Raw genomic sequence first — 13,233 nt, 5'->3', positions numbered from 1 at the left:
TCTAGAAAGGCACTAAATCCCTCGATGGTGACATCAGTTCCTCGTGATTAGCAGAAAATCTTTTGTGAAGTAAGCTCATGAGTGCCTTGAACTCCCCCTTTACCACAATCTTATGTATTGACCTCCCCCCACTGCCTCTTGGGAGCAGTCTTTCAGAGCTATCTGAGGTGCTCTCTCCTAGGCTGCAGTCCTCATTTTGCCCCCAAATAAAACTTGACTCACGACTCTAAACATTTTTTTAGTTGACAAAGACCTCACAGTCATGTGTTTGCTTCTTTGTGGTTTAGACTCTACACTTGTTTGCATGCTTATTTGATTAATTTGTTAGTCCTGTATGGCACAGCTTGTGTCTGATTTTGCTTGTCATTGTATCTCCAGAACCTGTATTTTTAAAAATAATTAATAGTGTTACGAGGTGGTGTCACTTTTGGCCATCTAGCCATTGTCACCTGCAACTTGGCATTTGCCATCTATCTCTACAAAGGATCAAACTATGAGCCACTGTTGCTGCTGACCTTCAACACCGCCTGAAAGGATTTAAATGTGGAGATTCGGAATGAGGCATTCTGTGCTCTGGGGAAAACTGGCAGAATAGGTCTTCAGTTAGGTATTTTCAGGAGACAGTGTTATGAGCCCCATTCTTGCATTGCCTCGTACCTATAAAAGAACTAAAATCCTCCATGGTGACATCTGCCTCTCATCACTGGCAGACACGTTCTGCAAAAAATAGGGGCTTGATTACATGTATTCCCCTTTCATCAAAATCACATATATACTGACCTGCCTCCTACCACTTCCGAGCAGTTTCTCAGAAATACCTGAAATGCTTTCTCCCAGACTATTGTCCTCATTTTGCCCCAAATAAAACAACTCACAGCGCTCATGTTTTGCTTTTTTTTTTTTTCAGTCGACAGCCAGCACTTTCCAAAATCACAGTGCTGATCATGCTCCTAGCCCTCTGGAGAAAGTACAATGGCTTTCTTCATCTACATCTACAAAATAAGGTCCAGCCTCTTCATTGCAGCACTCTAGACCCTTCACAATTTGACCCAGCCTCACCTTTACATTTTATGTCTTACGGCCCCCATTTGTCTGCTGTTGTATGTTCAGTTCCACCATTCAGCCCCCTTTCTTTGGAATGGGGAATCTTGATTTTACCACTTTCTAACTCTATGACCTCAGGCAAGTCATTTAATTTCTGAGTCTCAGTTTCCTCTGCTGTCAGAAACAAGTATATAAAGAGATCTGAAATAATGAGTTTATGGCACCTATTCATGCCCAGACTTGTGTTCAGACCACTCCTTTCACCCAACCAGCAGCCCTCCCAAGTCCAGTCCTTCAAAGCTCAGTTCCAGAGACTTCCCTGGTGGTCCAGTGGTTAAGAATCTACCTTCCGATGCAGGAGACACAGGTTCTATCCCTGGTCGGGAAACTAAGGTCCCCCACACCCCGTGGGGTAACTAAGCCAGCGTGCAGCAACTACTGAGCCTGCATGCCACAACTAAGACCTGACACAGTTAATTAAATAAGTAAATTTTTTTAAAAAACAACAACTCAGTTCCAATCCCATCCTTCACGTAACCCACATCCCCACCAGCTCCAGAGTTACCCACTTGCCTGCCTCCCTTTGCACTTGGTACTGTCACTGTGCTGTATTCAGCCTTCCTGCTTCAGAGTTCTCTTTGATAATTTTCCCCAAACTCATTCCTCCGCTTCATCTCTGAAAGTCCACCCAGTCTCTCAGGCCTGAAACCAAGGATCACTCTTGTGCGACCTCTGTTTCTCCACACGCCTTCCCACTTCCATGTGCTGTAGCTCAAAAATAGACCAAGTTGGCACGTTCACCCTGGACCATGACCATAGCTTCCTGATCAATGTCCCCGCTTTCACTCCTTCCCCCACATTCTGTTTTTCACAGGGCAGCCAGAATGGTTGTCTTAAATGTAAATAAGATCATGTCATTCCTAGGCTTAAACTTCTCCAGAGGCTTCCAATAACCGTACTCATCCTGATAGCGTTTATGGCCCTCTGTAACCAAGACCCTGCCTGTGTCTTCAGCCCCTCTTCCCACCACTGTGGTCCTCAGGTCACTCCCAACTGTGCTGGCTTGGTCTCCACCCCTGGAACGTACCAAGCTCATTCGCACCTCTAGATTTTGGATTAGCAGTTCCGTCTGCCTGGAATGGTCTTCCCCTGGCTCTTCGCTGGCTAGCTTCTCCTTGCCATCTGGGTCTCAGTTCAAATCTCACTTCTTTGGATGGTGGGGGTGGGGACACTGACACCAGAGCTAAAGTAGCACTGGGGCTTCTCTGGTGGTCCCGTGGTTAAGACTCTGCCTGCCAATGCAGGGGACATGGGTTCGATTCTCCAGCCTGGGAAGATACCACATGCTGCAGAGAAACTAAGCCTGTGCACCATAACTGCTGAGCCAGCCCTCCAGAGCCAAGGAGCCACAACTCCTGAAGCCCACGTGCCTTGAAGCTGTGCTCCGCAATAGAAGCCCCAGCAATGAGAAGCCTGCACACACCAACTGGAGAGCAGCCCCCAACTCACTGCAACTAGAGAAAGCCCGCTTACAGCAATGAAGACCCAGCACAGCCAATAAATAGATAAATCTTAAAGTAACAGTGCCCCCCACACCCATTCTAGTCATCTATAATACCACTATGTCTTATTTTCTCATAACACTTGTCACTACTTGAGTTGTCCTCTGTAAAGTTTACATGTATACTGTAGGAGTGTCCTTTTCCTTATCCGCTCTTCTAACCCCAGTGCCTAAATAGTGCCTGGGATGAGTTCAATGACTATTAATAGTTATCAGTAGTAGTAGTATCCTGTACTGAATGCTTGCTACATGTCAAACTTTGTGCTAAGTACAATATATTGCCTCAGTTTTCACCACAATCCTTTGACATACTGTTACCCTTTTATAATGAGGAGCTGAGGCTGAGAGGAGCTAAGTTACTTCCCAACTATCAAAAGGAAATGGGGAAGGCAGATTTGAAGCCAGGTCCGCAAATTAACTCATCAGTACTTAGTAGTTAGTTGGTCTTCTTTGCCTTTGTAAATCGCCACCCTTTGCCTTTGCCACCACCCCCTACATGTGCAGTCCAAAACAATTAGTGGAGTCGAATGGCAAAATCTCCAAAAGAAGGAAGCCCTGCAGTCTGGGCTGAAGGTGAAGGGAGAGAGAATAGTGACACCTGGCCTGCAAACTGGGGCAGTGTGAGACGCACTAATTTTGTTCCACAAGCATAACAACCTGTTGCACTCCCACCACTTGTCAGGCTGTGGTCTAGGTGCTGAGGATTAAGCTATGAGAATTTCGCACCCCAGCTCCCTCTGCCCAGCAAAGGGCTCATAGGAGGACGTTCTATTGGATGTCTGTGCTATCTGGGGGCAAGGGTATCCAAATCATCCCTCAGGCAGTCGGAGACCAGCCAAAGCCAAGTCCAGGGCTACGCCTCTGAGGACCTGCAGCAGGCCCAGGTGTGTTTATTTTGGAGAGGGCTGGGTAAAATGGAGGTCAGGAGCTTCCAAAGACTGGAAAACAATCAACTTGTTTCCAAAACCTCAGCTACCTGAGGCAGACGGAGGTGGGTGGAGAAGTTCCTGTTTTTGTTTCAGCTTTAGCCAAAGGGGGAAACTTGGATTCCAGCCCTTTTTTGGAGCACAGAGTACTTTCCTAAGTTCATGGAAGCCCCATGATTGACCCATGAGAGGTGAGGCAGAGCTTGGTAATGGAAGGACCATCCACGAAAATATCACCACCCCTGGAGACACGTCATTCTCTCTAGGCATCCTGGTTCAGCACCAAGCTCCAGTATTGCTTACTGAGAAGGAATACCAATACCCACTTAATTATTATGGAATTAATTCTCTTTGATTCTGACTAGATCCAGTTCCAGAATTTAAATTCCAGTTGCATGCCTTGGAGCAGAGGGTGATTTGTAGCTTTCCACAGAACCAACAGGAAAATGAGAACAGCAGGCACGGGAATTTAGCCACACACCCCTTTCATTATGAGATCATACAGAGGCTACACTTATACGTCCTATTCCCACAAACTATTCAGGACAATGACAAAAAGATTTAGTCTCGGAGCGGGTTAATGGACCACATGTGAAGAGTCTAAACAGACTCTGTTAAATTCGGGTGTCAATGGAAAATATTATGACAGAAAAGATTTCAGTTCCAGAAGACATCAGATTTGGGGATTTTTCTCTACAGAATAAACAGGCAGCAGCCTTTTCTCCCTCTCACTCAAATTTGAGAGGTGTTCTCAAATTAAGGATTCCCTGTTATGCAAACCTGACTCAACACAGCCTCGTATGAAACCCTGGCTTCCCGTCGTCTCCCTCCCTCCATCACACTCCCCATTCCAACCACACGCCCTGTCTCTCATCACTCAGTGTGCTGCCCCAGTCATCTCTGGACCTTGGCACACGACGTTCCCTCTGCCTACATCGATCTGTCTAGACAGGGTTAGGTCTCTCAGCTCTGTGCTCCCCTGGTGCCTGGTACTGCCCCATCACCCCATGTTATTGTAGCTGTTTGTTTAACTCTGCTGCCCCCACCCAGACACTGTGGGGGCGCGGCCCTATCTGTCTAGGTTGCCTCTGAATCCCCAGAGCCTGATACTTTTCCCAGCACAAAATAGTAAGTGGAAATGGACTCATCAATTGCCAATCCGAATGATCTGTGTGTTGCCTTCAAAACCTGAAATAAATACACTAAGAAATGAAGACAGGCAGGAATGTGAGCAAGCTCCCTGAAAGAAGGGGAAGGTGCACGCTGCTCCTGCTTTTCCCTAAAAGCTTACCCAGCTCCTGCTGCTGCTGCTGCTAAGTCGCTTCAGTCATGTCCGACTCCGTGCGACCCCATAGATGGCAGCCCACCAGGCTCCCCTGACCCTGGGATCCTCCAGGCAAGAACACTAGAGTGGGATGCCATTTCCTTCTCCAATGCATGAAAGTGAAAAGTGAAAGTGAAGTCACTCAGTCGTGTCCGACTCAAAGCGACCCCATGGACTGCAGCCTACCAGGCTCCTCCGTCCATGGGATTTTCCAGGCAAGAGTACTAGAGTGGGTTGCCAGTGCCTTTTCCATACCCAGCTCCTACTTATGAGCAAAATCCATGATTTTTTTTTTTTTTTTTTGCTGACCGCAGTAACAGAAGAGACTATAAAATTCAGCTTCCCATCTGGTTCTTCATGGTCCAAGAAAATACAGTAATTTCCAACTCCAGGGAGACAAGCACTCAAATCATGAAAGCTTAAACCTAGCCTGTTGTAGGATCCCCTGAAGAGTAGAATGAATTTGACTCGAGGAGAAAAGAGAAGAAAGCATCATTTACTCTGTAAGGATCGATTCCCTGGTGGTCCTCAGAGGGGATGGGTTTGATGTTTCCTCATAGCGGGTTCCCCGCTCTGGCCTTCAAAGCCAACCTGCTCAGTTCAACAGCTGGTCCTTGCTTCTCTTTCTTTCTACTCGTGCCAACGTGCTTCTTATTGTGAAGGCCATCATCAGTTAGTGCTTCACAGATTGGGTTGAAAAGAAGCTGGCCTTCTGATGGGAGCACTTTAACATCTGTCCTCGTCCACTGTCAAAAGCTGGCTGCTACTTCCGTGCGAAGAGGATGAGTTTGCTTTTTCATGTTTTATGTTGGAATCAGGGTTAACTGGGAATTGCTGGTGAGAGATCAAATAAGAACTGGCTCCTCCTTTATCTAAAAGTATCATGTGAGGCACTTGGCAGCCTCAAGAGTTTGCCTTATTTCATTTCTCTCATCACTGGCACACCTTTCTGCTCCTGGCAGGAAAAAAAATAGGTCAAAGGTTCTGAAAAGCTCTTGGCATTTGGGGCTCAACAGGGGAAGAGCATTTTCAAAACCGTGCTGGAAATGCCAGCTCTGGAGAGATTTGACAGCCAGTTTGAAAGCTTCAGGCAGTTTGGATAAGCATCTGGACTTCGGGTACATTTCTCAGTCGGCTCTGTGATCCCTTTGAAGTTTATCCAACTTGAATAAACCGTCCAGAAAGCTGGAGCCAGTAAAAAGGCTTTCTCTGGAAGTCCCCATGGATGTGCCCTATTGCTTTCTCACAAGGTAGGCATCCCATCAGGATCAAGAGATCTGAAAAGCAGAAAAGGAAGAAGTCTGAGATAGAATGTTTCTATAATATTCATCTCTCTTTTTTTCTTCTTCTTCTGAGCCTTTTTACAAATGGAGAAGGAGGCAGCAGACGATCACCAAAGTCCCAGTGGACTTGGAGGCCTATGAACTCAGATCTTATTGTGGCTTGCCCGTGATCTCTTTGCACTGATATAACCTCTTTCTGAAGGCCTAGGGCTAAAGATGTACAAAAAAACCACTCCACGTGCTAGATTAACAAAGAATAACAAAAGATGCCCTGTGCAGTCCAGGAGGGTGGGTGAGAAGGCCCTCCATCGGTACAGGAAGGAATTTCCATGTCATTTCCTGGAGAAGCACTCCCTGCTTCCCTGGGCCAGGGGCTGCCACCTTATCTTTTCCTCCTGTTCGCACAGACTTTTCTAATCATGGAATTACTGGAGCGCCAAGAAGAGAGGGTGCTTGCTTGGAAGAGCTGTCAGGCAGATAGATGAATGTACCTCAGCACCAAGTGGCATTTCTCAAGGTGCATCCTGGATGGGGCTTTGGGTCAAACCCCAAAGGGTGGGTGGGGGTACCAGACACCCATCTCTTTTAGGGAAGAAAATAGGGAGTGGCCTTTATGAGCTGGAAAGAGTTCTTCAAACTGCTTTTGGTTCATTCATGAGAAGGGGTTGAGCAATGCCCTCTCTCTGACTTGGAGAAGTGTGCCATGAGGGAAAGAACGCGTGGTTCAGAGGACCAAAGGATGACTCAGAAGTATCGGAGAGGAGAGCTGAGCTGGGGACCCTCTCTACAGCAGCATTCCACAGCTTTACTGGTTGACCACAGGCAATGAAGGAGATGCCCCCTTTTGATCCTGGGACCAAATGATAAGAAGAAGATGACAGAGATGCAGCTGCAGCCCCAGAGAAACCCCAGCGGCACTGAGATTGCAGATAGTTTTATTTCTTTATTTATTGATAAAAAAATATTAATAGCAATTAAAAAATCCCAAACATTCACAACCCATCCAGAGTCCTATAAAGTTTGAGCCATTTGTTCCCAGTGGAGTTCTTCATCTGATGGAAATGGTGATTTCAGCCGAAAGGCCCCTTCATGTTTTTCATGGGCGGGTACTGTTGTTCCATCGGCATGGCCCCAAAGCAGTCAGAGGGGTTACAGTGGCCGGTCTTGCCCGGCGGGCCCATGGGCCCTGGGGGACCAGGGATGCCAGGAATGCCTTGCTGGCCCATCGGCCCAGTGGCGCCCATCTTGCCATAGCCTGGAGGACCCTGGGGACCTAAGGCAGGAAGGAGTCAGAGAAGGGGGATCAGGAAACCCAGGTCATAAGAAAAGAAGAAATATCAGTCATGGTAAATAATAGGAATACCTTACATCTGATGACTATTTCTCCAGCTATACCATATTTTCATGAAGACTTGATCTGATCCTGACATTAACTGAATAGTGACAATAATACCACTGGCTAATTTTATTCAGAGTTTCCACCTGCCAAGCAGAAGCCAAGTGCTTTCTCCGCATTATTCACTGAATCGTCGCAACGATTCCATGAGAAAGAAGCTATGATCTCATTTTGGAGATGAGGACACAGGCTCAGAGAGGTCACACACCTGCCATGTGGTGAAGCTACACCTCAGAACCAGGCTATCAAACTTCAGTCATTTCTCTCTTAGGCTCGTCGAGGTAATCTAGCCAGTAAGATGATGAGCAGGACCTAAGCTTGCATTCCCTGGCCCCACCATATCCGACTCTCTTCCACTCTGTCATGCTCGGCCAGGTTAGGACTTGAGAACAGGCACGGGATCTCCCACCTAATCCTCAACACTCCTGCCCCACCAACACACACACACATACATACCCATGCCCTAGTAGAGTCTCATACTCAGTGTCATTACTATAGATGTTGGTTGATAGGCCTATGGTTATTTGAGACGCTACACAACTATGTTATGGAAAGAACATTAAGAAAGGAGCTCTCAGCTGTTCCGGATTCACAGTCTCCAAGACTGACTTTTCCTACCTGGGGGACCGGGGAGACCAATTTCTCCTGCGATGCCAACACCAATGTCTCCCTTTTCACCTTTAGTACCAGGCAATCCTGAAACAAAAGAAATAAGACGTCCCATCCTGGAGTAGAAAAATGATCTACCTGGGTCAGATTATTTGAAACACACATATACGCGCAAATGCTATATTCACAACGGACCTCGTGCAATGCTTCTGTGTGCCCCCGAGAACTAGGCGTGTAACCGGAGGGCAGACCTACCTCTCATCCCAGGCAAGCCCTGCCGTCCTTCTCTGCCAATCTGACCGGGGAGTCCCGGTGACCCCGGGGAGCCTGGCCGGCCTGGGGGACCGTCCTTCCCTGGGGGCCCTGGTCGTCCTGGAGCTGCTACCATCTCCATGGGAAACCGCATCCTGGAGGTGTAGTAAGCCATCCTCTCTGTAAGAAAGGGCAGGGACAGGTCACAGGGCACCCTGGGGACTCAGAACGACAGGCTGCTGGCGGAGAGTCCAAGACAGCCTTTCTTCAGAGGGACATCAGAGCAAGGAACACACAGGTGGGTCTCCCCCACATTGCTCCCCACAGTGATCTTCCTGAAGCCCAGGTCTGATTCCAGCATCTCCCTTCTCCAGCAGCCTTCATTAATCCATCACCAGCTTCAGAATAAAGTCCAGGCTCCTTGCTTGGCATTCAAGATCTGCTTCCCAAGCAAGATGCCTAGCCCCCTTCTGGAAGGGGCCATGTTTTCCCCAGTCCCTGGCTTATTGATGTTGGATGAACAGATCGACAGGAAAAAAAAAGCTGAAAATGAAGCCATGCCAGCCATCTTAAGGCTGCTGCGTGCCCCTTTATTTAGAGCTCACTCTCTGCAGACTCCTTTGATATCAATTTTCTTGTCTGTCTCCTCTGCTTCAGTGGGGGCTTGGGGCGGGGGGCAGGAGGGAATCATTTTGTCTCTGAACAGAGCAGGTGAGAGGAAAGGCTGAAGTCTAATTGAACAGATGCCCGTAAGTGGGGGAGTGAGGTAAGTAGTAGGGTGGACACTTTAAGGGAAAGGAGGCTGAGGTGGGGTGGAGAAGCAGCTGGGAAGGGTAAACAGCACCCACTGCCAGCCAGTTCAGCTGCCAATTACCATCAAACATTTTAATGATCTCTTGTCTGATGAACCTCTTGATTTCATCATAATTCACCATGTCTCCCTGAGGAAAGAGAAGAAACCTGCCTCAATCACACTTTCAAGTCTGGGGCTCATCTCTCCTGGGAATAGATTTCATGGGAATAAAGGATGGGGTCTCGCTGGGGAACAAAGGTCCCAGAAGCCTCCCATAGACACTGAAGCCAATGTCCTAACCCCCCTAAAGTGGAAGAAAACATTTTGTGCATCTTCCCAGGGAAAGGGCCTCCACCCTCTCCACTCTCCCACGCAGTTAAGAACCACCCATATGGGGGTCATGCTCTTCTTCTGTAGAGCATCAATAGGAGCTTCTAAAACGGTGTGTGCTCTACCTCGCACACCTGCTCTGTGGGACCAGCGCCCCTGGTGGCCAGCCTCCTCCTTACCATGGAGCCAGGCACCCCGGGCAGTCCGGGGCTCCCCGCAGGCCCCGGAGATCCAGGGTGGCCTCTCTCTCCTGCAGGACCCGGCGGCCCCACGGGTCCCATGGAGCCACTCTTGCCGGGCCCGCCAGGCATGCCAGCTCTTCCCTTCTCTCCTGCCTGGCCCTTCTGTCCTGAAGGTCCCGGGTCACCCTAGGAGGACAGGAAGTCACACAGTCCAGCATTGCCAAGTGCTGTCAAGTTTCTCTCACGGGGTCTCAGTGGTCTGCCCCCGGCCTCAGTGCCGCACCCCGCCCCCAGCATCTCCCTCTGGACCACAGCATCTTGACAGGCTGCCCCGTGTCTGCTCTGCCCACAAAGCAGTCCTTTTAAAGGATGGTTTTCACGTTCTTACTCCCTGCTGAGAAATTTCCATGTCTCCCAATTGCCCTCAGCATAAAGGTTCAATTCCTCGGCCAGGCATTCCATGCCATCATGATGGGGTCCCAGCTACGTCTTCTTCAGCCTCGCTTTCCTGCCCGTGTGCTTCCAGCCACACCTTGCTGGTTGTAGTTCTGACTCAGCCATGTGTCTTAGTCCTCCTGCCTGGAATGCCTTCCCTCTCTCCAGTGTCCTCCCACTCGGCTAGAAGGTCCCTGTTCCCTGTGCGGTCTCTCTGGCGCCCCAGGCTGAGTGGATCGCTCCCTCCCTCTGATTCCATAGCACTGTATCTAAACCCAACAGGCTTCAGTGTAAGTGTGACTGGACTAAGTGGGCACCGGGCCCAAGGCTAGGACAGAGGGCCTGGCAGGTGAGTAAAGCCAAGCGGATGCTCGCAGAATGAATGCATGAATCGATCAGGAGTGAATGGACACGAGGGTTCCATTCTTCCCACCATAGCTAAGAACCTTGGAACAGCCCCACGTGAGAAGTCTTCAGAGACGAGGTTGCTCCAGGTTCTGCCCACTTCTCTTCCCTGCCCACTAGCCTTGCTGTGTCTCCTCTCCACGGCTAAAGTCAGAGCTTCGGGCTGGGCTTCATCAACTCATGAGCTGCTCCTCTCAAACCCAGCCAGTGCCCAACTCACCTTTGGACCTGGGGGTCCATAGAGTCCCTGTTTTCCAGGGGGTCCCTAGAAGAAAGCAGAAGTCAGCGGTGAAGTCTGGGCAGCATCTCCATACCATCCAGGGGAAACAGGTGTCATGAAAGGACCTTCCAAAGCATTAGGCCCCCAAACCGTGTCCTACTGGGTTCTGTGTAAGAAAGGATGAGAACCTCCCTGCCAAGAGCATGGACAGCGGGAAGGGAGAATTATGTTTCCAGGACGTGGCCTCATATGATTGTGTTAGATGGGTTCCTTGTCACAGACAGAGAGAGGTGAGAAGTCAGAATGAAAGGGAGTGCCTGGCAAGAGCTGGTCCCCAGGAGATGTTTATTTGGACTTTATTATTATCATTGGCTTTTTTGGACCAGGTATATGGTTTAAAAAAAAAAGAAGAGTGAAAAGCAAGGCTCACTCTCATCCTTATTCCTGGTTTCCAGTTCCTCTCCTGTGATAACAAGGGCACCAGTTGCCTGTATACCCGTCCAGAGACGGTCTGTACATACAGGGAGCATTTACCAAGTGAATGAAGAGGGATCAGGGCAAAGCCAGGAGCTAAAAGAAGCATCCCCAAGAGAAAATGAGAAGCCCAGCACAATGGTACCTCTTTGCCAGCTGCGCCATCCATGCCGGGTTCACCCTGGGGAGCAGAGAGCAACAGAGCTTGTGGTGAGCCCCAACCCAGCTTGGCATTTCATGCCTCACCTCGCCTACTAGGCGTGGCCAGCCCCCATTGCACCTGGGAGCCACAATCCTCCCCATCTCGCCTGGACACTCTAGGCACAGGCTGTGGACACTCAGACCCCATGCCATGCTCCAGCCTGGCCCCGGCCACCCCCCAACTGAGCTCTGGGAGGGAAGAGCAGATTGCACCTGCCCTGCTTTTTGCTTGAGATCCTGGCATCTCGCACATTTCCTGGCTCTGAGTGTATGTTCAGTGTTTGCTGAATGAAGGTTGTGAACCTGTGAACCTCTGACCTTGATGAAGTCCCAGATTTTGGCCAGGGCAGCCTCAGTGTCCACTCCTTCCCCAAGACAGGAGAGGCTGCCCCCTGGGACCTGCTCACTTCTAGTGAAACACTGGGGAAGAGCAATCTATGCTTGCATGGCAGCTGGCAGATTCGTCAGGGGACTCTGGAGGTTCTTAGCCTACAGGCAGGAGGGACGGAGGACTGATGGGACCTGCCTGCCCAGGGCCCATGGCAAGAATCAGAGGAGTGGGTGGCAAGACTCGAGCCTCTTGGCAGATTGGCTGGAGTCATCCACTCCATTCCAGGGCACTAGCCCCAGGGGCATTGCTCTTGCCTCCCCAGAAGGAAGTCTGCTTGGGTAGAAAGCACCCCAGCCTGCAGGCTAGGAGACCTGGGTCCCTGCCTCAGTCCCCTGGGAGATTTTTCATCCCTGAGCCTGGCAGTCAGTTCCACCTGATGTGGTCCACCTGTCTGGAACCTCTGAAAGAGGGAGTATCGCAGAGTGGCTCCGGACCCAAGTTATGGAGTCAGGCAGCCTCTTAATACTTAATAGCTGTGTGGCTCTGGGCACCCTACTCAACCTTGCTAAGCCTTGGTTCCTTCATCTGTAAAACAGGGACAATCAGACCTACTAAATAGGGTTGCAACTAACAGGGTTGCAGTACAGACTGAATGACAACATGTCAGGCATGTAGGTCACCATTCAGCCCAGCGTCAGGGATCAGTGTATCACAGCTCTGGGTATACACGCTAACTGACACTAAGGCGTGGTTTCAGAGTTGCTGAGAGAGCTCCAGCAGTAACACTGCGTTTGGGTGCCTGACGTTTACAGGTTTTCTCTGCCACCAACAAGCTCCCCTGAGGAGGAGACAGGGGTGGAACAAGGAGCAGTTTCCCTGTCCGACACCTCGAGGAGGGATGTGCACGTGAGTGCTAGGTCAGAGGCAGCCATCTGCTGCGTGGCTGGCCCAGTGCTGGCTTGTACAGCTTTTCCTTTATTCCAAATAGGATGCGATCCTTGGGCACAAGCTCCGAGCTGCCATTGTGGTGCTGAATACCCTTTCTTCCCCAGAGACCCCGGAGGTGCAGGCCTGTGTGCAACTGACAAAGTCCACTGGCCCTTTCCCCCGGGGCTGAGCCCTGAGAGGTGGGGTCTTACCGGGGGACCAGGGTGTCCAGGGGGGCCAGGTTGGCCTGGAAGACCTAAAAGGCCCCTTTCTCCAGTGGCTCCACGGTCTCCTTTCGGACCCTAGAGAAAAAGATGGAGATGGAGGGAGGGAAGAGTGGACCCCACAGAGCCAGAGGCAGACACTGAGCTCGAGGGACTCTGGCCCCCAATCCCAAGGCCTCAGAGGGGGAGGTGGCACTGCCTGAACTTGGGGAAGGACCCCGGGGTAGCCTCCGGGCCTCTCCGAAGGTCTTCACCCCAAGCCAGTTAGGGAGATTGACTGGAGGCAGGAGAGGCTTACAAGAGGGAAGGAGGGGGG

General features: G+C 50.2%; 1 protein-coding gene across 3 annotated transcripts in view; it reads right to left on the bottom strand.

Moving 5' to 3' along the window:
• Positions 1-7,160: 7,160 nt before the first annotated feature.
• COL16A1 (collagen type XVI alpha 1 chain) overlaps positions 7,161-13,233 on the bottom strand; it is a 55,319-nt gene continuing 49,246 nt past the window's right edge. For all 3 annotated transcript variants that reach the window (XM_052636349.1, XM_052636350.1, XM_052636351.1), the window contains 8 exons: positions 12,906-12,995; positions 11,380-11,415; positions 10,761-10,805; positions 9,698-9,886; positions 9,270-9,336; positions 8,399-8,575; positions 8,153-8,230; positions 7,161-7,411 (listed from right to left, as the gene is read on the bottom strand). In XM_052636349.1, the coding sequence (XP_052492309.1) occupies positions 7,209-7,411; positions 8,153-8,230; positions 8,399-8,575; positions 9,270-9,336; positions 9,698-9,886; positions 10,761-10,805; positions 11,380-11,415; positions 12,906-12,995 (885 nt within the window). In that variant the 3' untranslated portion in view covers positions 7,161-7,208. The remainder of the gene's footprint in view (positions 7,412-8,152; positions 8,231-8,398; positions 8,576-9,269; positions 9,337-9,697; positions 9,887-10,760; positions 10,806-11,379; positions 11,416-12,905; positions 12,996-13,233) is intronic.

This window comes from Budorcas taxicolor, chromosome 2 (genome assembly GCF_023091745.1).
Source record: "Budorcas taxicolor isolate Tak-1 chromosome 2, Takin1.1, whole genome shotgun sequence".
Classification (NCBI taxonomy): Eukaryota; Metazoa; Chordata; class Mammalia; order Artiodactyla; family Bovidae; genus Budorcas; species Budorcas taxicolor.
Note: the sequence above shows the minus strand (reverse complement) of the source record. Positions and strands in the feature narration are given on the sequence as shown.